Source organism: Glycine max, chromosome 3, assembly GCF_000004515.6.
Source record: "Glycine max cultivar Williams 82 chromosome 3, Glycine_max_v4.0, whole genome shotgun sequence".
In the NCBI taxonomy this organism is placed as follows: domain Eukaryota; kingdom Viridiplantae; phylum Streptophyta; class Magnoliopsida; order Fabales; family Fabaceae; genus Glycine; species Glycine max.
Genome location: NC_016090.4, coordinates 38,386,504 through 38,409,259, shown reverse-complemented (window position 1 = coordinate 38,409,259; position 22,756 = coordinate 38,386,504). Strand labels below are relative to the sequence as shown.

At 30.3% G+C, this 22,756-nt stretch overlaps 1 protein-coding gene across 5 annotated transcripts; it reads right to left on the bottom strand.

Moving 5' to 3' along the window:
- Window positions 1–7,946: 7,946 nt before the first annotated feature.
- On the bottom strand, window positions 7,947–15,731 carry LOC100805201 (serine/threonine-protein kinase Nek4). 5 transcript variants are annotated; one of them, XM_003521211.5, is made up of 15 exons: window positions 15,576–15,731; window positions 14,228–14,336; window positions 13,985–14,051; window positions 13,514–13,579; window positions 13,198–13,244; window positions 13,034–13,079; window positions 12,837–12,917; window positions 12,696–12,738; window positions 12,533–12,582; window positions 12,362–12,443; window positions 12,192–12,241; window positions 11,811–11,884; window positions 10,888–10,939; window positions 9,167–9,634; window positions 7,947–8,644 (listed from the first exon to the last, which is right to left on the bottom strand). In XM_003521211.5, the coding sequence occupies exons 2-15, from the start codon at window positions 14,311–14,313 to the stop codon at window positions 8,045–8,047; spliced, it is 1,812 nt and encodes a 603-aa protein (XP_003521259.1). In that variant the 5' UTR covers window positions 14,314–14,336; window positions 15,576–15,731; the 3' UTR covers window positions 7,947–8,044. The 5 variants fall into 5 exon arrangements, with proteins under 5 accessions (XP_003521259.1, XP_006576912.1, XP_040870019.1 ...); XM_006576849.4 differs by having other exon boundaries at window positions 15,590–15,714; XM_041014085.1 differs by having other exon boundaries at window positions 15,511–15,642.
- Between the last annotated feature and the right edge of the window lie 7,025 nt (window positions 15,732–22,756).

Sequence of the window (22,756 nt, the reverse complement as noted above, 5' to 3'; positions counted from 1 at the left end):
ATCCCAAAGGTTGCATGAAGAAATCTAAGATGAGAGCGGACATAATTATAAGCATGAGACAAAAAGATAATGCGAGACAGCCTAATGACTTGGGCCACGTTTGGAGGGTGCCATGATTGTACTACTTTCTCTACAACATGTAACCTTAAGCAAAGCAATTGAGTTAAATCTAATGCTTTTAACTTTTTAACATCGTTCAAACCGTCACGAGAATGCTTAAAGGTTTATTAGTATTTGGTATTAATGTTAAGATACTTCTTCATACTACAATTTTTTTTTATAGATGATAAAACTGGTACATTTATAACGTGTATAGAACCCTCAAATAGTTTTATAAAATAGTGTCTCAGAATGAGATTGAAGCATTTGAACATTGAATCCAAGAATTTTACAAAGTTGAACAATCTAAGTATTTCAAGTATCCTAGAGATTGATTACTTGGTTATGTACATGTCAATTTTTTTATTAACAGGTAATCATTTGGTTCAAAATTTAATTACATTTAAGATTTATTATTCCTTTCAAGGAATCAAACCTAAATCTTTTTTTCACAAATTCAGACAATTAAATTATATCCATTGTTATATAGATTTCGTTTATATTTCATACATGTCTATTATTAAAAAGAAATGTGACAAGTAAAACTTTTTAGCACAAGTGTCACCGTATCAAATTTAGAGTAGAAAGTTTCACCTATTTTTTTTTATATATAAAAAAACTACTAGAATTAACAGGTTATAAAACATGTTTGGGCCATTGGGCTAAATTTTTTATCCACCTTTTCGGACTAGGGTATTCAACTCATTAGTTCATTCGGCTATCCATGCTTCGGCCTATCAAAAAAGAAACCTAAAACGACATGTGGTAAATTCGTTGAACTTTTTTCAATTAGGTAAAAGAGAATTAAAAAAGTGTAATATATTAGGTTTGTTTCATTTTCATTACTCTTAAAGTTGTGTTGTTTTAATGCTCAAAATTTCAGATTAGGAGATGAACATAGATGCATTTTTTTTTAATAATTTTTCTGTTCGTATTGGCGAGAAAACAATTAGAGTGATCAGATTTGTTAGATGATACAATTAAAAATTATAAGGCGGACAAATGAAAGGAGTAGTGATTAATAGAAGCCAAAACTTTTCTCATTGACGTTTTATTTATATTTATATATTTATATCATTCCTTTTAAATTAAATTTTGGTAGGTTAACCCCACCTATAATGGAACAAGCCAAAATTTCCAACTCGCATATCTAAAACAAGGTCTCATCAGCCCGTTTTGGGTGGCCTGACCACGAGGCAGGACAAACTAACTTATTTTGTCACCCTAAACTAGAACAAATATAGAAGAAAGTTTTATCTTTAAGGTAGTGTTTGGTTGGTAGAAAAAAAAATGAAAGTGTGAGAAATAAAAAGGAATGAAAAAGAGATAGAAAAAAAGTGAAAAATGAAGTCGTTTGGTTAAGACAAAATAAAATGAAAGATTTGAATTAAAATGATATAAAAATTAACCAAATCTACAACTCCAATTTTACCTCTGTATTTTCGTCCCTTTTTCTCGCTGGAGTTACTTAGTTTCATTTACTTTGCTATGAAACGAACACAACCTAATAGCAAGAAGATTAGGCTGCCAAAAAAAAAAGCAAGATTGTAAATTAGGTTAAAATTGAAAAAAAAAAAACTGAAACTAACTATATTTTAAAACCTGATGATTTTTTTAAAACTAAAACTAAAAATTGATTGTTGTTTTTAAAAAATTTCAAAACTAAAAATCACTCCAATCCTGAGCTTAAACATCTTTGTTCCTTCTACTTTTAATAAGATTAAATATTACTTTTGATCCTTGATCTTATTTTATTTTTTTTAAAATGGTATCTTATCTTTTAAAAAGAATGTGATTATTTATCTTATTTATAAGGTTTAAAATAACATTTACCATCAGGTAAGTGTGATATTCATTAACCTAGAAAACAAAATTGAGTGACATGGACAAAACGATGTTAATTAAATTTAGATTAATCCTTTAACTTTTAAAATGAATATAAAATAATTCTTTAACTATTTAAATATATTTAACGTATTCATTCAAATAAGATTCAAATTTTTCTTCTCTTAAGAGTGTTTTTTTTTTAAAATTACCCAAACAGACCCTCAGTATAATCACTAATACAACCTCTTTAGGCTACTGAACAACTAGTATTCTTTTACCTTGACCTATAGAATTTTAAATAGCTCTGCACCGAAACTAACTCTTAATATATAGATAGCTTTAAAGAAACCAAAAATCAAGGAAATATAAGGGGGATAGGATAAACAATTGCATAAACCACTCGTACGTACAATGAATGAACAATAGACTTTTTTTTTTAAAAAAAAAAACACTCTCAAAAAGTTTTATTAGATAAATAGAAAATAACAAGAGTAAAAAAAATGTTCAAAAGCTTGAAAGAACAAAACATAAATCACACTTTGTAGCATTATGTTGTTTTTAACTAGTTCTCTTTCTTTATATCTGTCATCCACCTTATCCATCCAAAATGGCACGGATGTTACTGATTTTCCTTTAAAGTTTAATAGCTAGAAATGATAGGACACTTGAAAGAATTTACAAGGACGTAAGATGATGTTTCCTTGGAGAATGTTCGACAGACCGAGGCCGTTATGTAACAAATCAACTCATTGACAACACTTTGAAACTTCCGAAGGATCTAATTATTAGTTCAAATCCAAAAGAAGCAGATAGCTACGAATTGAAGTCTTCAAAATTAATTTAGTTTCAAATGTGGATGTCCATTTCCTGCAAGAGTATCTATCAGTGTGACATAATAATAATATATATGATTGATAAATAATTTTATTTCTTATGGATTATAAATTTAATTTATAACTGATGTATATAAAAAAAATTATTAAAAGAAATTAACTCCTTAAATAAATTTTATTATTTTAGGAACAAAAATTTGCAGCAACAGCAGTGAGTGCTAAGTAGAACTATGTGTGTTCAAGTAAAGTTCATTAGATATTAATTATTAGAAAAGTAAGCTTAAATGCCAATTTTTGGATGCAAGAGTAACCAAGTAAAAGAATATTTAGTGTGTTTTGATTATAGTTAATACATTCAACCGAACCCACGTTAAACTTGATGCACCACTCACGTGACTATTCTGTTTATGCAATGGAATGCATAATTTTTCTATTGAACGAATGCCTATGCAAACACATGTTTAGCTTGGTTTGATCTTAATTATTAGTCTTGCAGCAATCAGCATATTACTATACATTTAATTTATTTTGGTGAAAAGCATAGTACTAAATAGTAGTTCAGTCCTTGATAAAAAAAAACAATGTTAATTAATTAAGTTAATGTTCCCCCATATAATAATCTCCTATTTTGGAGCATTGGTGTAGAATGTAGATGCTGCTGTGGCTCTGACATTACACAACTGGAAAAATGTCAGAGTGTATAGGCTTTGTGGAATGAGGTGAGTAGTGATGGTGTTCCTTCTTTCTTGTTATAGGTGTTGGCTACGTCCAAGGCCGACATGATAGGAAGTGCAAACAAATGCTATTGCAGCACACACACAACACAAAAGCTGAGTTCCAGAAGGGGACCTAAGCTAAAATGCGCGTGCTTATATATAGACGTCATCAACTCCTTCTACTTTTTTTTTTCTTCAAAATTTTTCAGCCCATGAGGAGTATGAACATAATTTCATCATTTTCTGAAAGGCTATGACAAACCACAACAGCCTTTGCTTTTGGTGGTTGTATTTTATTCTGTCCTTCATAATAATTTCTGACAAAAGACACAACCTTTATTCCTTTTGCCTCATTTTCTCACTAATAATTGCTCCCTTTCGATCTCAATTGCTATTCAAATGTGCTTTGTTGGTGTTTTCGAGATCAAAGAAGTGAAGGACCCTTTTTTTAAATTTTTTTTCCATCTAATGAGTATACTTTACAAATTACAAGTCAATTTTGGCTACCCTTTTGGACCACCAAGGAATGACAAAGCGCGACCTATTACAACCTAATGGCTACTTCAATGAACAAAAAGGTGGTATATGAACATTTTTTGTTTCTTCTATCACAACCCCATTTTTTATTTTTCTTTTTAACTTTATTTACTTCAGAAAGAAGACTTCTCCATGCAAAATTACAAACCCCCACACCACTTAGCAGGTGTGCTATTTTTGGCCAGACTATTTAAAGCGTCAAAAGAAACATCATCAACGAGGAAAATGATGACATTTAAATGTGGTAATATGGGTCAAGTAGCTAAAATAATTGTGACTAATTAATGTTCTTCCTCTTAATTTATGCGTTTCAGGTTTAAGCCAAAGGTTGGGTGAATGACGACAAAACACAGGAGGCACAAACCTTACCTTGCCCGACATATATCTCCTGACAACCAAATATGTAGCAGTAGGGAATGTTGACCGAAAACCACAGCACAGAGAAGCCAAAGAGAGAGAAGGAATCAAGTGTATGCCCATTCTTTATTGGCCAGCCACTGCAGGGAAAAACATTGATACTTGTATATTTGTATTAATATTGATATATGAGATATGGTGAGATAATGTTTTCTATTCTATTTATATATGAAAAGGACTTCATGAATGAATTGAAGATCATATAATTAAGCTTAATAAAAATAAAGGAAAAAAGGATCATTTGAGTATGGTAAAACTTGTCTAATTTCCGATGAAATATAATGTAAGGTAAAATAACATTGACTAAAAATAAAAAAAAAATAAGTATCAGATGAGAAGACTTATAAGATATATTATCAGGTTTACATGATTTGATAATTTGTATCAATTTCACAACTATTTTTTTTTTATCTCCTTGTAATCTTATTCGCCAATGGGGACACTAATCCATTCTGCATGACTTAACACCCTGTACATAATAGTAGTTCACATTCTACTAGAGCAATTATTTTGTTCTACAAATGCCAATGACTTGCTCCGTGACATTTGAAAAAGTTTTATTTCAATTTAAGCTTTTTAAACTAAAATCTTCCTCCCTCGATTGCCTCATTATTCCCATTTAACTTTTCATCACTAAGGAGATTCAATCGTCTTCATTCCATTTCATGTATGAAATAAAGGATGGTTGTACGAGAAGGAGTGAGTTCATAGAAAATTGTAATTGTAGTTTGGGTTGGAGGCATGAAGAAAAAGATGAATGCGTGTGGAAAGAGATAAGTTTCTGTAGAGAGTAGTGGACAACAATTTGAGCTGCTATAGGGTTGCCAGGTGTTAAGTCTAGATTAGGTTGCTTGGATGGTGTAGCTGTAGGTTGCTTATAGTGGAAAGGGTCTGACTGTGTGAGATGGTAAAAATAAGTAAATAGTCAATTTGATTTTTGAAAAGTAGGAGACATTGTCCCTCTAGTAGTTAAACATAAAGTTCCTAAAACTAAAAATATAATTTATGTGTGTTTAGATTCACAGGTTGAATAATTTATTTTAAGTTTAAAATTGATTTTATATAATTTTTTAAGTGTTTGATTTTACGTTATTTTAGAATTGATTATAATTTAGAATTAATTAAGTTGAAATAATTTTCGATAACTTTTATATTGGATAAAAAAATTATATTAAATTTTATTTTTAACTTATTTTTATAAAAAAAAATACAAGCATGAATTACATTACTTTAAAATTAAATTTCACCAAAATCAATTTTCATTCATAATTAATTTTATCAATTTTCATCTAAATACGCACTTCATTACCCACTTTAGTCTAAAATCGAAAAAGTTGTGTAACTTAAACAATAATATTTTTTTTTGAAATGATAATATTGATATGTTTCTAAAGATAAAATACTATTAAATAGTTAAATTTAAAGAGTTAATTATTTGACAACATATAAGTTATTTTGAAATTTCTTATTTTTACAATAATTAATTTAAAATTCATTTCTAACATCATTTGTGATTAATTAGTGTAAAATTATTTAATATTATCACTAAATAGATTTTAAACTAATAATAATAATAGTTAAACATTTTAAATCAAACATTAACACTTTATTTCATAGAGAAGAAAAGTCATGGAAACGAAAGAATACAGATTTTTTTTTTCAAAAAAAAATTTCTCTCTTTGGTACCCATAGAAATAAGAGGAAAGAGAAAAAAAAAACTTGTAGGTCATACATTAAAATTAATGCTCTCCAATTTGATAAGAAAGCTACCATTAAATGACAGTAAAAGGCTAAAGTTGTTATTATGCATTTTATAATCACAACATATACAAATAAAATTATTATATCTCATTTTTATTTGTCTTTTTAAAACTAGATTTTTTTTCATTCTTTCCTTCCTTTTTCTCTCACGTCTAATAATCAAATAATTATTATATTTTCTACCACATTCTTTTCTTTTATTTTTTTATAAACCAAAAAGAAAAAGGAGATTACAAAAGTTCTCCGGTGACTGGAAACAGTTATAAGAAGCTCTAAAATTAGCTGCAAAGCAAGCAGGTGAGTGAGTCTATTATTATCTAGGGTTGAGAGAAGGTTTCCTTTTGAGATTACGTCAGCAGATTCTCCAATAACTGTGAGGAGTGACTTTACGAAAGGACAATTCTCTCCTTGGGATCATACAATTTCTATAAACATGAAGGCCCAGTTCCAGTTTAGTCATTCATACGGATGGACTTTCGTCACTCCCATCCCATAACATAACATTATGCACCCAATGCATCCTTTTTCTTTTTTCATTGTCACTGAAAAAAATGTCAAAAGAATCAACCCAACTTTATTCCTTTTACAACTCTGAATATATATAGCTTTCATTTTCAATATTTTTTAATTCCATAGTATTAGTAACTGTTTTCTTTTCAGAAAGTGATCAATCCTGGAGCTTCATGGTTTTGGTACACTTACCCGTGACCAATTTATTCCAGAGCTTGATGCTTTTGGTATTTGGATAAATCAAGTCTCTCTGGACAAAGAGTATAATGGGTGATTAAAATACAAAAAGGGGATGGGAGTACTTAGCAGAAATGGATGTTGTAAATAGCAAGTGCCTTCAAAAAAATAATGTTCCACCTGAGGGTACAAGGTTAGCCCATTAGATGAACCTAAGAATTGGCCCAAGAATTAAGTTTCTGACCTAAGATTCACACTCAGCCCATGATTGACCTGAAGTCGACCTAAGTGGTCAGTCTAGGGAATTAATTTTGTTCTAATATATTTAATGTATTAAAATTAATTGTCACAAAATTTATTATGTAAATTTACATGTGCATTAAATATACATTAAAAATTAATGTACCAAAATTAATTATCACAAAATTTATTATGTAAATTTGCATGTACATTAAATATACTTTAGAAATTTTAATATTATATATAGCGACGTTAATTATTTTAGTTAGTTAGAGTGTCGTGTTAATAATTGAAAGTCACATGTTTGAATCCTACATAGACCATTAATTGTAAAAAATTTACCAAGAGTAATTTTGGAAAAATGAAAAAAGTGTTAGGTGCATAGCCAATTTGCTGGGTGCGCAAAGCAATTGTCATCAACCTATGCAACTGTATTTTCCATTGTATTATAGAAAACTCATTCCTGAATGAAGTTCTTTCCCAGACCTAAGGACGATTCATGAGTTACATTTTGGTTATTTTGCAAACAACTTTTTTACAACAAAAGCAATTGAAATCTTGGAAAATAATCTTTTCCCGAATATGATGAGTCCGAAATCGGCCCATAACGAAGCTAAGGACAAAACCTGAAGGAACAATGCTTGGAGCATAACACCTTGGTGTACATCACCTGCTTCAATGATAACAAAGCCTAAGGTAGGCCGGTTATAATAGTGTGAAAACCTTATAGATGATAGTTGATACGTAAGAGATATGTGTAGTATTATTCTATATGATGCATGCCCGTTGTGCAGTACACTGTGCATCTCAAGGAAAATGCTAACACCAATAATAAAAGTCATTATTCACTATTTTATCGTCAAATGTACAACGTTATGTACACTATCAGTTAGCAAATAATCATATGCATGCATGAAAAAGAAAACCTTAGACTGCAGTTTGTTTAAAGCTCTTGGTCAACCAAATAGCTGTTTCTCTTGGAGAAACCTTCTCAAGCCCGAATGGCTTTAGCAACACCCCAAGCTCATCAAACCTCTGTTGTTGTAGGAGCCTAGCACTGAACTCCAGCAACCCCTCCAATGCCTCCGCACGTTGCTGGTACGATGATGTGTCAAACCGGCGTTGATCCAAGTCAGTAGAGGAATGACTTGAAACACAATCTTTGACATGCTCATAAGAGCATTTAGTTTCCTTTGGAGCAGGGCAAGCATCAGTGATACTTGTGGGGAGAGTAACTTTGTCCTCTTGGATTGTACACTTGTCCTTTGTGATGGAGCAATCAGCAGTACTCCCTGCTGAACTAGAAGAGCAGCGCGCTGATGTTGATGATGGTCCACGGATAGGTGAAAAAGGATCCTCGCAGAAAGCCATTGGGAATTCAACTATCTTGTCAATTCGCGGTGCATTAATGGAAACATCAAGAGAGTCTAGACTTCCAAGAACATTAGTGTACAAGTTTGGTGTTGCCCTTGCCCTGGTTCTTGGTGGTGTGGAAAATTTTCTAGATGGTGCATGAGATGCTGGAAGCTGAAATGAAAAGCAGAAATATAAGTATATAGCTTGGTAACATGTGAAGTATCTTCTTCAAGTCAAACATTGCAAACCACATCACCAATTAATCTCTTGTGCACACTTGGCTTGGCTTATTTTCAAGAAACAATTGTTTGTTTTATCAGTTTTCTAAAAAACTTTTATAAAATAAGGGAATATTTCTTGAGGTCAACTTCTACATTGTTACTAATCTTTTTTATACACCCGATCAATTTGAAATCATTATTGATATAAATTTTAAGGTAGAACTGTAAAAATCAACAAATTTAACATATACGGTGATTTGTGATTAAATAAAAGTAATGTTATCAACATGATCTTTTGCTAATACAGGAAGTAGACATGTTCACCCTTGCATGCATCATGTACACACGGCCTAACTCTCTACTCGCTTGGGAATAGATGAGAAATTAATTCAATCAGTTCAGCAGGAGTTCATTTCTTTTTCTTTGGCCATCAAGAGAAATGAAAATAGAGTCATGCAAAGGATAAACTTACTGAATCACGTTTTGGACCAGAATGGGTTGTCTTTGATGTTGCTATTGTATGCCTTTTGGTAGTGGCAGAAACCGTAACTGCTCTTGATCTTGGTGTTCTCTCAACAGTTGAGAACTTACTGGCTTTTGATTTGTCAGTTTTGTATTTTTCACGGACACAACCTACAGATAGTTCATAGATCTTCTCTTTTGAACAAGTGGATAATCCATGTGCTCTTTGAGTAGAACACTGAGAAACTTGTTCAGTTCCAGAAACACTAGGATTCAAGGCCATGTCATTGCTAAATGACAAACATTTATCTAGGTCAGAAAGAGTGTAAACAGACTCTGGATCTACGAACCGAGTTCTCCTTACGTAATTTGACTCGGGCCATTGGAATGGAAAAGTACTTCTTCTGGGGCTATTTAATTTTAGTTGAATTTTATGAATGTAAGGCTGAAGATGTGGATGATTAAGTAATTCTGCAGCCTGCCAAAACAATCCGTGGTTAATTTGTTTTGAAAAAGTCCACCAAAATGAAGCTAGCCAATGGCGAATGTCAAGCAAATTTTGCATAAACTAGTTATATAAGCATTGAAAAAGAACACAGAAACTTAGTAGCAAACAATTGAATTTGGAAACATAGTAACGTCTCACATGAAATGTATTGTGGCCACCGCCCTATGCTTAAAACCTTTACATTTGTAGAGTTTCAACTTTCAAGGTTTGCTTCATAAAATGGGAGTGAAACTTAAACTAATGACAACAATGACTATAGAGATCATATCAAATTAAAACTATATTACATTTACATTTGGTCAACGAAAAAATAGATGTAGAGAACAAAAAGGAAAAGCAGGCACGACCTTATTAACATTTTATATGCTTAACACATTTACTGTACCCAAAAGTATGTATGGTGAAAATGGAAATCAAAAGCAAAGAACTAAAGGTCTAAACAAATGGTCCTCTAACTAGCCTTCTGGATTTTATTTAGCTATTTGTTTATGTAGTTTATCCACACTAATGTGCATGCTCAGATGCTTTTTCCTCTTTTCTAATTGCAGACATATCTCCTAAAAAGTTATGAAGGTTACTAGCCTCACAATTTAAGTTGACATTTTTAAACAAAAAAAAAATGTAAAAGTTACCATATTATCTAAGTTTCCCAATTTTTCTAGTCCTATCAAGTAAAGACCATGTATTATTTTAAAATTTAAATCCCTCAACCTCTTTGTTTGCCCCTACAAATATTAATGCTCTAGGTCTCTATACATTGCCAACCTCAATCAATAAGCTTTTAGTTGTACTTGACATTGGATTTTCTTGACTAATCAAATAAGTATTGTTAAGTAGAAGTGTGAAACTAGTTTATGCTCATAGCAGCACATGAGAAGCTTGAAAAGCAATATGCCTTGAGAATAGAAAGAATAGAACCCGAGAGGAGACAGGAAAATTGAGGAAATAATGTAGAAGAATTGCTCTCCCTTAAAAGTTAAAATTATTATTTTTTAAATGAAAGGGAAAAATATGAGAGCACTAATATAAATTTGCATTTAAATTTGTCAGACTGATAACATCTAGGTTATATTTATCACTTTAAGACAATTAGGTCTAATCATGTAAGCCACATAGACAATGGCATATGTATATCATTTTCTATTAGAGACTAGTTTTAATCTATAAATAAATCAGCAGTGCCTTGATAAATGCAAAGAAATACACAAACAAATAAAACTTACAGTTGGCCTCAACTCAGGATTTTTCCGCAACATACTTTTGACAAGCCCTCGACTGAAAGAAGAAAAATGTATGTCTCAAGTTACACAAATCATGTCACTGAATGAGGTTCATAACTTAAAGTGGGAACAAATATAACTGCAAAGATCAAATAATAAGGAGAATAAATGAGATGTAATATATACAAGCAAGGGCATATATCAGGAGTTAAACAATATAGGATTGTTCACTGTTAATAGAGTTACCATTGCAAAATGTATAATGGTAAACTGTTATGCACCGAAACTACTCTTATGCTATGCTAACTACACTAAACAAGTATTTCATAATTCTTCTCTGCATTTTATTCCTGCTGGGGTATCTTTATTTACAATTGGGTTCAAGCTGCTACAACCCGTAACTAACTTGTTGCAGTAGTTCAAATGCCGTTGCAACTAACTAACAGCTTGTAACTAACTAACGGTCTCGGCAACTAACTAATAGCCATGCATGCATCCAAAGAGTCTTCCTCCTTCTTCCTGCTGCTGATGCTATCATAAACCAAACCCTTGACTGAATTACATGGCATCCTTCTAGTTCTATCATAATGATTTATTATGTAAATCGAGTATATTAAAAGATGCGGTCAAGTCTTAAATGATGTGAAACATAACAATTAACATGGATCATTCTATGATCAAAGAGCACTTAAATTTCCAATTCCCCAATAATTTTGGAAGCCTATAAGTGAGACCATAAAATCTAATGGTAGGTCTTACACTCTTACCAATTACGATTTTGATCAATATCTGCATGTATAAACACAAACCACCATTGACGTTTTTCAAATTCAGTAACCATAGACACTTACATATCATTTAGATAAAGCTGTTAAATACATATAATTCTAAAATAACTAAAGATTCTGGAGAAACAGAGGACTCACAAAGCAGCAGAATACATAGTTGGCATGGGAGATACTATACACTTGTTTATTTTTATAAGCAATGATTGTATGTCCTGCTCCAATGAAGGCATAACAAAAATAAAATGAGTCAATGATTTAATGTTGAGCACCAAACTTCAGAAATGTGAAATACTGAAAGTCAGTAAGCCATCATAAATGAATGAGAAGCAAATGTTTTCCAAAACAATATAATTCAAAGTCTCAAACATGAACATAAATGCTTATAATCCAACAAAATGATTTTAAGAGTTTTAAACGAATTATTGCATTCCCTAGTAAATCCTACTACTTAGGATTAGAAAGTTCTGAATAACATTTCACTTAAAAAAATAAATACAAAATCTTCAAATCATAACTTACAAAAGCTTTAAAAGCTGGCTTGTAAGCAGCCATTTCATAGATACAACATCCTGTCAAATGTTATGTCAAACCAAATGACAAATACAGTTAAAAAGATATTGTAATAGAAGGAAACAAAAAGAGTAATTAAGTTTCGGCAATCTCTAGAATACAAAAGCAATCTATCCTACCCAAAGACCAGATATCTGACTTAGAGCCATAGGGTATATCAGCAAGAAGCTCTGGGCACATATAACTTGGAGTGCCAACAACCTAAGTTTAGAGCAAGAACAAATAGCCATTAATTCCCCCAAAAAATGTTGAAACAGTGTACATAACAGAATTTTGGTAATATCACTCACCGAGGAAGCAAGATCATCAGATGACAACATTTTAGCAAGACCAAAGTCACCTGCACCCAGCTTGCATAACATAAGGATAGTATACAAATACAACACACCAAATCCCAATTTAGAGATCAAGTGTATAGTGCAGTGTGAAGATAAAATGAGTAAGACCATTTACCTAGACGTATATCTTGATCTTTTGTCAAGAATATATTTGAGCACTGGCACAGATGAAAAACTAACATCAACATAAAGCTGGTCCTCAAAGCTCTCTGAGATATAAAATCAACTAGTATTTAACTTAAGTCTTGTCCTTTACCTTGACATCACGATGAAGAATATGATTTCCATGCAAATAATCAAGTGCCATCAGCAATTGAACAAGCCACTTACAAAGTTTCTGTATACAAAAGTTAACGAATATCAATTATTTCATATAGTTCCAAAGAGCTTGGGAATAGGAATGAAAACTATCAGGCTCATTATGTGAAAGGAGTTGCTGCAAGAGTAATCAACCTCTTCAGGAAAGTTAATACCATTAGCCTTTTTTATAGCTTCGGCCCTGTACAACAGAAACAAACTCTCAAATGACTACATAATGGCAAGTAAAAGACATTATGCGTTAATAAATGCTATAACTTCTTGAAATATTTGAATTAAATGCAAATTATGACACTTACATATCCCCTCCTTCACAATAGCCAATGATGATACATACAAAACAACCCTGGAAATAAAGATACCGGCTTTGCCAATTTCAGTATGATAAATCAATCAAGTTTATAGATCAATATGATGGGTTACAAAAGAGGTTCTGCTATCAACATTTCCATTAGTATGAAAAAAATAAAAGCATCTGGAAACAGATAAGTAAAGAACAAAACATCAAATTTGAAACGACCCCCTGACAATCTTAGTAAGTTGAGCAAAAATACACATACACACAAACATGAAAAACAACTGAATTAGGAAGTTCTAATTGGAAACAAGGCTGACCTTTTCTACCCAGGAATCTTTATACTCCACAATAAATGGATTTCGAACTTTAGATATAAGCTCCATCTACAAGACAAGGAACCCACAAAACATCTTACAATCTAATAAATGAGAAAGACGACATAAATATCATTTTCACATTTAAGGATATAAAATAACAAGAAAGAAATTAACAATAAATATTACAATAAAATTCAAATGTAAAAATGACTAGAATGAATAAAACTTAGGCTCAATTGCTTAAAGATCAACTTCAAAATTTCAAGCTGCAAAAACTAGCACAACATAATAGAAAATGTACAAGAATGAATTTGCCATTTTCAACATCAAAACATGCTGCTGATGTTAATCTCTTCTAGAGAAAGAAGAATCATTAATTGAAATCCAAAGAAAGAGGTAAGCCCCTTAAGTACTTGATTCAGTTTTCCTATAACAACTGGAGAGTGGGAAATAAAAAGGAGAGTGAATTACCTCCTGGTGGGCAGATCTACGGGTTCTGTCAGTTTGACGAGCAAGGCGGATCTTTTTAAGAACATACCTAAAACGTAAATGACACAAACTAAGGGAAAAAAATACACCATATGATATAAAAAGTAATCAAAAGTAGCAACACTCTTAAGTTCACAAATAAATAATTAACAAATTAACCTTAACCTTCAAAGAGATACATTATATCTTATAACACATTTCATTGAGAGATTGAACGATCCTCACTTTTTCTTTTCGTGCTTGTGCCTCACAAGAAGGGCAGAACCAAATGCACCTTTGCCGATCTGTTCTAGAATTTCATACTGCTCCATTTGAACTTAAATCACTTTAGCCTCTATCAATGATTGAGTAATGTTAGCAACATTAAGCTCATGCCTAGTCATAAATAAATATCAACAAACACACCCATAATGTAACATAATTCTTGCCGCTACAAATATGTTGAGTTATTTCCAATAACAACAGCTGATAGTCAGATTCAAAATAATATGATGCACAAATTTACTCGCTAACCCTAGCCACATATTTCGTGGCAACATGCTTTACAACACAAATCAAACTTCATATAACAATGTTACCTGACAAAGTCTGTCTACCACAGGAGAATTGAAAAACCAATTTTCAGCTCTAGAATGTATTTCAATTTGATATGCTAGGCCACTAGTACAACCACAAGACAAAATTCTGTGGTGACAACTGATAGCTCTAATTGATTCTTGCAGAACAAGATCAGGAGTCTGGAAATAGAAATAGAACACTGCTAAAACCAGGTAAGCATTCAACACTTTCGGACAGACATGTTCCTCTTTCGTTAAGGGACTCATCATTTCCAAAAAAATAAATGGTAAAGCCCAAAGTTTCTAAATTTTTTATCACACTACCCTCCTAGTTATATAAGAAACATAAAAAGGCTGCCATATACAAGAGATGCACAATAAAGAGCACCAAATGTGACCAACCAGTTCTGGTTTGGTTCTTTAACTTCCTTTAATTGTTCAAAGGCCATAACCAGCAACTACGAGGTTAGGCTTTAAGGGCAATCACTCAAAACTGCCGAATAGGCTGTCCATAGTATCTTCAGTTCCAAGGATTGATCATTCTTGCGTCCATCTACTCATTAATCTTATCCAGGACGAAATAAAAACATGTTGTTTACAAGACCACCCCATCCCCCAAAAATTGGACTTTTTTTAGAAAGTTAAATCCAACCTTGCTAACTAAAAAAAAGTGGAACAAAATGCAGAAAATCAACTTCATGATAAACCCAGTTATATTAAATATGATTGTAATTACTAATAATACTTGCATAATTCAGAATTTCAAGTTGGCAGTTAATCATACCTCTCATATTTTGACAAGCTGTGAAATTTGACAATTAATTAATAACCAAAAATGGAAAGAAAAAAAATACAACCAATGAACATTGAAACGGAAAACAAAGAAGAGGTGAAAAACATGGAATTCTCATAGACAGGCATAGCAGAACAAAAAGACAACAAGCAAACAACCTTTCAAGGCAAAGGCTATATATTCAGATAGTACAACAAGAGCAGGATTTGCAATGAACTCTTACTTAGAGAAAAGAACCTGAATTCACGAAATTGAAAACACAATTTGGCTTAGTTACAGAGAATTTTGCAGTTGCAGTTTTTAGAAGTGAGCACTGAGCAGCCCCTGTTAATATTTTAAGTTAGCATAACCATATCATCATATAATAATATTAATAATGTATGATTTTATAATGTTGTTGCTTTTTATTTTATTTTATTTTTATGAGTTGCTTTTATTTTATTTTGAAATCGAGCAATCAATATTAGAAAGAGAGAGAGCGCCAAAACCAAAGAAGAACGAAAGTGCACGCAAAAGCGACGTGTGATTCCAAACTGTGAAATTATGTTTACATAATTTTTTCATGCAAAAATTTGTAGGATAAAAAAAGAAAAACAATATGTAAACAAAAAAGAAAAAGAAAAATATATATGATAAAAAATGAAAAAATAATATTATAAAAAATATTTAATAAATAATAGTAGTATAACTCTTAAACAATAAGAGGGTGACAAAGACTCCAAAGTGTAAAAGCTTTTTCGTGGAAAGAGAGAGCACGTAACGACAAAAGAGGTGGACGGGTGGGGTGGTGTGGCATAAACGTACATTATTCAGAGCGGCACCCCACCCCACCACCAGATACGCATCATATATTTTTCTCTTTTTTCTCGTTCAAAATATGTGCCAATGTGAAATGTGTCACTGTTATGAATCTTTTCATATTAAATTATATTTCTTCTCCTGTATTTATTTCAAATTTTGATTTCTCTTTTAGTTTTTCTTGTCTCTCAACAAAAAAATTGTTCTATTTTTATCGATTTCATTCTTTGAAAGGCAAAGAAATATTATTCATACCACTTAATGGGGACTTAATAGGAATGTTTATCACTTGGTTTGGTTTTATTTTTCATCAAAAAGTTATTCGAATCAAACTTAAAAAATATGTGTGATTTAGTTTGGTTCGGTTTTTATTTAAAATAAAATCTGAATCAAAACAAATCAATATTTTACGGTTTGATTTGATTCGATTTTTTGTTTTTATTAAAATATTATTTTAATAAAATTTATATATTTTCATTTCATCTTTTAAATTAAGTTACATTAAAAAATTACTAATAACAATTTACAAATATTATTAATATGTTAAACATTCTACAGTAAAATTTATCCAATTTTTATCCATTTTAAACCAAACATATATTAAAAAAATCGTATGATAAAAAGTGGTATACATTATATAAGTTTCGTATACATAAATATTACAAAATATTGTGAAACTTAAATAATATATACATAAAACTGCAAAACACTCAAGTAATATAAGAACCCATTTCGGGTGGTTGCGAGTTTTTTATTTTTGGATTTCAAATGCAATTCATGTGTTTGACAAAAATAAAGCTGAAATGATTTTTAAATTATTTTTGAAATATTCTTAAACTCATTTTCAAAATTAAGAAAAAAAAAATTTGTGAATTTGGTTTTTAGTTAAAAAAAATTCATATTTTTCATATTTGGCAATGATATTTTTTGTTGCCTCCACCGCTATCACCATCACAACCATTGGTACCACCATCGTCTCTGTCATTGCCACCAACAACAATACCACATCTCTCATTGCCACCACTATTATCGTTGTCACTGTCATAACTAGTTGTCATCATCACTATTGTCACCAGCGTTGCTACCACCATTAATGTCACAATCATCGTCATTGTCATTATCACCACCATCATTTCAATCACTGTCACCACAACCACCACCACCATCATCATTGTCGCTACTGACATCACCATCGGCATTATTATCATTACCACCACCACTGTCAACAACACCACCATCGCAACTACCACCAGCATCACCGCAACAACCACTACCACCACCACCCTACCACTTGTCACAATCACTGCTACTACTACTACTACAATCACTAACATCGCCACCATTGACTATAACCATTAATATCATTATCACCATTATGTCGTCACTGTTACCACCATTTACATAACCATTACCATAAATGTCACCTTTGCCACCATCAATTTGAGGAAAAAAAAACATCCAAAAAAATCCAAAAGAAATTGGTTTGATTCCATTTTTTTATTTTTTTGAACAATTTTCATTTTTAATTTTTGGATCATTTTAGATTTAAACACCTCTACCACTTAACATATAACATCATTCTAATTATTGTATGGGCGTGATACACCAATTATTCATGACTACAAATCCAATTAGGCTTTAATCGATTTGCTGATATTTGTAACTCCAGAATGAGTTACTACAAGACATAGTAATATACATTTTTTTTTTTTATAAATAACATATTTCTTTATACACACTCTTTTTAATTATTATCAATGATTTAAGTAAAGAAGTATAGATAATGAAGTTATTTCATTAGAGGGTATTATTAGGCAAAAAATACAATTATACATACTTAGAATTTTTTTACCAAAACTAAACATAATAATTTTTTATTTGAAAAAGTGTAAATATTCTAAAAAATATTTATGACTAACAAATTTTAATTATGAGTAAAATATGTTTGAAATCTTTGTAAAATTTAAAAAATATTAATTTCATCGTCATAAAAATTTTCATATTAATTTGGTCTTTATAAAACTAAAATATATTTTTATTGATTCTCAATTATAATTTTGTTAAATGATAATCTCACATGTCTATCAGACTTACACTTTGTAATTTAATTACAAATGATTAAAACTCCAAAAAATTACAATTTTTTGTCACTTTATAATGGATTTTTTTTTTTTAATTTTTGATGAAATTAAGAAAAAAGATGAAATAACAATAAGTTCTGTTATGTTTTGAGTATGCTGGAAACAACACAAAGAGAAAATGATTAAGTTTGTCTGTTACATTAGAGGAAACCATCAAATAGAATTACATTTGAAGACCAACAAAAATATATTTTATTTTTATAAAAATCAAATTAATTCATAATTTTTTATGATGATGAAATTAATAGTTTTCATATTTGATACTTTAATTATTTACAAGAATTATGATAATAAAAAATTACAATACCCATGAAGAAAAATTCTCCTACAAAACGTCACTTTCTTTACGAACTTTTAATTCGTTTAATCATGTTTAGATTATACATAAATTATACCCACTTCGGCTATTATTGATTAAAATTTTGAGTATATATATTTCATAAAGACGATAACTAATAATAAATGCATTAATCATACAACTAATGCTCCTTGTTGATATATCTCCCACCTTTTAGTAAATGCATATCCAACTTTATAAGAACTGGTTTCCCTAGTAGTTAGGTTTTTAGTTCTTTCAATGTCAATTCTAAGTTAATTTAAGTTAGGTTGTCCATATCTCCTTTTTATCAAATTAATGTTTGGCTTTATATATTGTTTTAATTCTCGTTTATCACTCATATATGCACCTTTATATCAATTTATAGGTAAACAATTTTCTCAATATAAGAAATATGTTGTTACATTATATATACCTCATTAAATTTGTTTAGTAAGAATATAATTTTTTTTATACATCATCATTAAATTTGTAACATATAATATTTATATTTTTAATTTAATATTATCATACGAAACGCAAATGCTACACATTTTATTTTGTCAAACGAATGCTGTACCAGTTACTTGGGCTTTGCTATTCTCATCTTATTTTTCGCTAAGTTAACTCCATGCTTGTATGTAAATTTTTCTTACAAAAATATCCTTGCTAGACACTTATTTTCATTGTTTACAATATACAATAGAAACATTTTCCGTTTTATTGCAAGGTGTGCTGAAGCAACACAAAACAAAAACATGTTTTCATTTGGTGTTGGTTCACAATTTATAGATATAAGTTATTTTTAAAATATTAACAACTATATAAATTAATATTATTTAGTTGAAGTTTAATTAATAACCATAGAAGTTATATTTATAATATTAATTAAATTAATTATTATATAAACTATATTTTTAATTTTAATTAAATTAATTATGATACTAATTTATATCATAATTAATTTGATTACTATTAGAAAGTAACTTTTTTAAAAAATTGTATATATATACACACACTCACAATAGAAATAAGTTTTTGTTGTGTATTTTAGATGAAATACACAATGAGAATATGTTTTCATTGTATTAATTTTTCTACATAATGAAAACAAGTTTCTAACACAATGAAAACACGTTTCTATCAAGTATAATTTTGTCAAAAAAATGAAAAAAAAGTTGCAGATAAAATTAGTAAATAATGGTTGGAATAGCAAAGCCCTAGTAGTTACTTTGATATTTGAATTGGACTGGGCCCAGTAGAGTTCGAAATTGGAAGAGAAACTGCAAAAAAGGAAAAGAAAAAAAAAAGACTAGAATTCATTGTTGCACCATAAAATCATTGGTAAAAAATATTAAACTATTATTTCATTAAGTAGATTAACTTATGTTATTAAATCGATAAAAGTATATAATTGACCAAACTGATTTAAAGATTTTTTTTTAATTAAATGACTTATATAACTTATATTATCAGAGGTGCAGATCGCGGGCAGTTTATCCATGCATGATGCATATTCTGATTGGAGAGTTCTACTTCCACAGGTGCATGAAGGTGAAAGCATGGGTTCTAAAGGCTCAGGAATCTGGATATTGAGATGGACAACCATCCGTGTTGTTAACAGTCTCAACTCTCAATAGTTAAAGCCTAAAGGCAAGATTTTTCTGAGTTATCTCGATGTAGACAGTGTTACTGAATCTTTACCTCATTTTAAAGTTTGCTATGTTAGAGCATCAGATTGTGACTCGATTCTTAACAAGGACGAATGTAAGTCTTCATGATTGTCTGTTGGAGTAGTGCGACACGAGATTGCCGGCGTGAACAATCCATTCTTCATCATGAATGCGTTCGTCGATAATAAAAAACACAACTGATTAAAGAGGGAGAATAATGGTCCAGAAGATGAAAGAAAAATCAATTCAACAACGAATCTCGACAATCCAGAATAACAATGAATATGAGAACAAAAGTGATTTAAGATCTTTGGTGCAAGTTTGTCATTGAGGATGCACTTAGGAAGTGAACAGAGTTCTCATAATTTAGCTAGAGTGCTATTTCCTATGCTATATGGAAATGTTGGTCCCCGTTTTTTTTTTTTCTCTTCTTTACCTGTGTGTATTGTTGAACAAATTTACAGTGAAATAATATGATCCAAGTTACTATATACAAAAGTGTGTTTTAGAAGGATGGTATTTTTTTTTTTCTAAAAGTAATAAAATGACAAAAAGATCTCTTTTTGAATTTCAGACTAAAGTGAATCATAAATTATATTTTTAATAACCTTTTTATTTGTCATTTTATCATTTTCAAGAATTAAATTGATAATGTCTCACACTTCTTTAAGAAACAAAATTGGTCAATTATTTTATTTATAGCCTAATAAGTGACCAAATTGATTTATATATGCTGCAGGACTTTCTTTCAACTTGGATGTATATATAATACGAAGCATGAAACGTAATTTGGATGTTTCCTTTCTATTAAATTGTAGTGCTAAGTATCCACAAAAAATAAAGACCAATATGTGGTTTATTCGTGAATAAATTCATATACATAAAAAACAATGGACTATCTGAAAATTTCAAAATAAAAGGAACATATAATTGGATTAAGCACAAATATTGATTTTCGTATCACAAATACAATTGAAAACGAAAAGCACAGTGAGTTTTTAGTTTAAGAATAAAACAACTAAAAAAGAAGAAAAAAAATCATAAACATAATGCCAACCACCATTGACTATGTACCGTAGCTATCACCCAACAAATGCTAAGGTGTTGTGAATAATGATCAATTAAGGAAGCACTATATGTGGTCTGGCTTTGGGTTTAATATATATTTTCATTCTACAGGAAATCGATAGACACATTATACTGGCTTTCCATTAACGGAAACCTTTTCCTTTTGAGTTTTAACTTGAAGATGAGTCAACAATAATTAACCTAAAAAATAGCTGAGATGGTCGAGGACATGTTTTTATTATTTATTTGATATTACAATGCGAGGACAAGGTTTCTCACAACTTATGAGCCACAATTTTTTCTCATTGGCAATTTGGCTTACATATAAGCCTTCACTACCTTGAAGAATTTTTTTGGATCTGATTACTTAGATTTTTGTTTGTTTTATTTTTGTGTGTTTTAAATAATTGCATTATTTTCACTATTTTGTAAAGTATTTAAATCATAAAATAAAGTAAAATTAAGACAATATTTCTGTAATAAAAACAAAAAATATATCCTCAAATTAAATTGGTACTTTTTTTTATCAGCAAATAAATCATTAGTACTTATCTTTTACTCCATGTATGCTAACTTTAGGTACTTCTTTTTTTGAAGAACTTTGGTACTTCATATTGTCTTTCATCATCAACAGTTAAGAAAGCTCTGTATACAGTTAAAATTTAGATTCAATTCCCTTTTCATTCCTTAAGCATATATATATATATATATATATATATATATATATATATATATATATATATATATATAAACGCTACCCCTTGGACGAGTATTTTCTCTCACTTTGTTTTTTTTCTTTTTGGTGGAGATTCTCTCACTTTTTCTATTGCATATGTTTTTTCATTATCTATTTACATTCTAGTAGTAGCTAGATAATTACCAAGACGTGACTGGGTCAGATAATATTTAGATTGAAAATATATAAAACCTTGAAAGTTGAAAGTGATGGGGATTGTAGCAAGACAGTTGAAGGTTCAAACAAAATCTGGTAATTGTGGAAACCTAGAGGGTGCATGTGGCACTACCCTAGCACAAGCAAGCATAAATGATATCAATACACATTTACGATTATTCACTTCCATCATTTTCTATAAATATTAACTTGAGTATTGAGATCTTTACAAATGACTACATCATCATTTGGTGCACAAGATTTCATCAAAGATTCCAATTAACTCACCTATTATTCTACTTCTTAAACACTAAAAAGACACCCTATAATCTTGCTTCATTAATTTAATGATGGCACTCTATAACACTAAAAGTTGAACCATATGTTCCCTTGTCAACTCAGAGATTAGTCGTTGCCCGATCAAAACCACACATATCAAATCCTTCGTACCTTATCTCTATGAATATTCTATAGCAAAAATTTCTTCAGTTCTTTAACTTTCACCTCGTACAATCT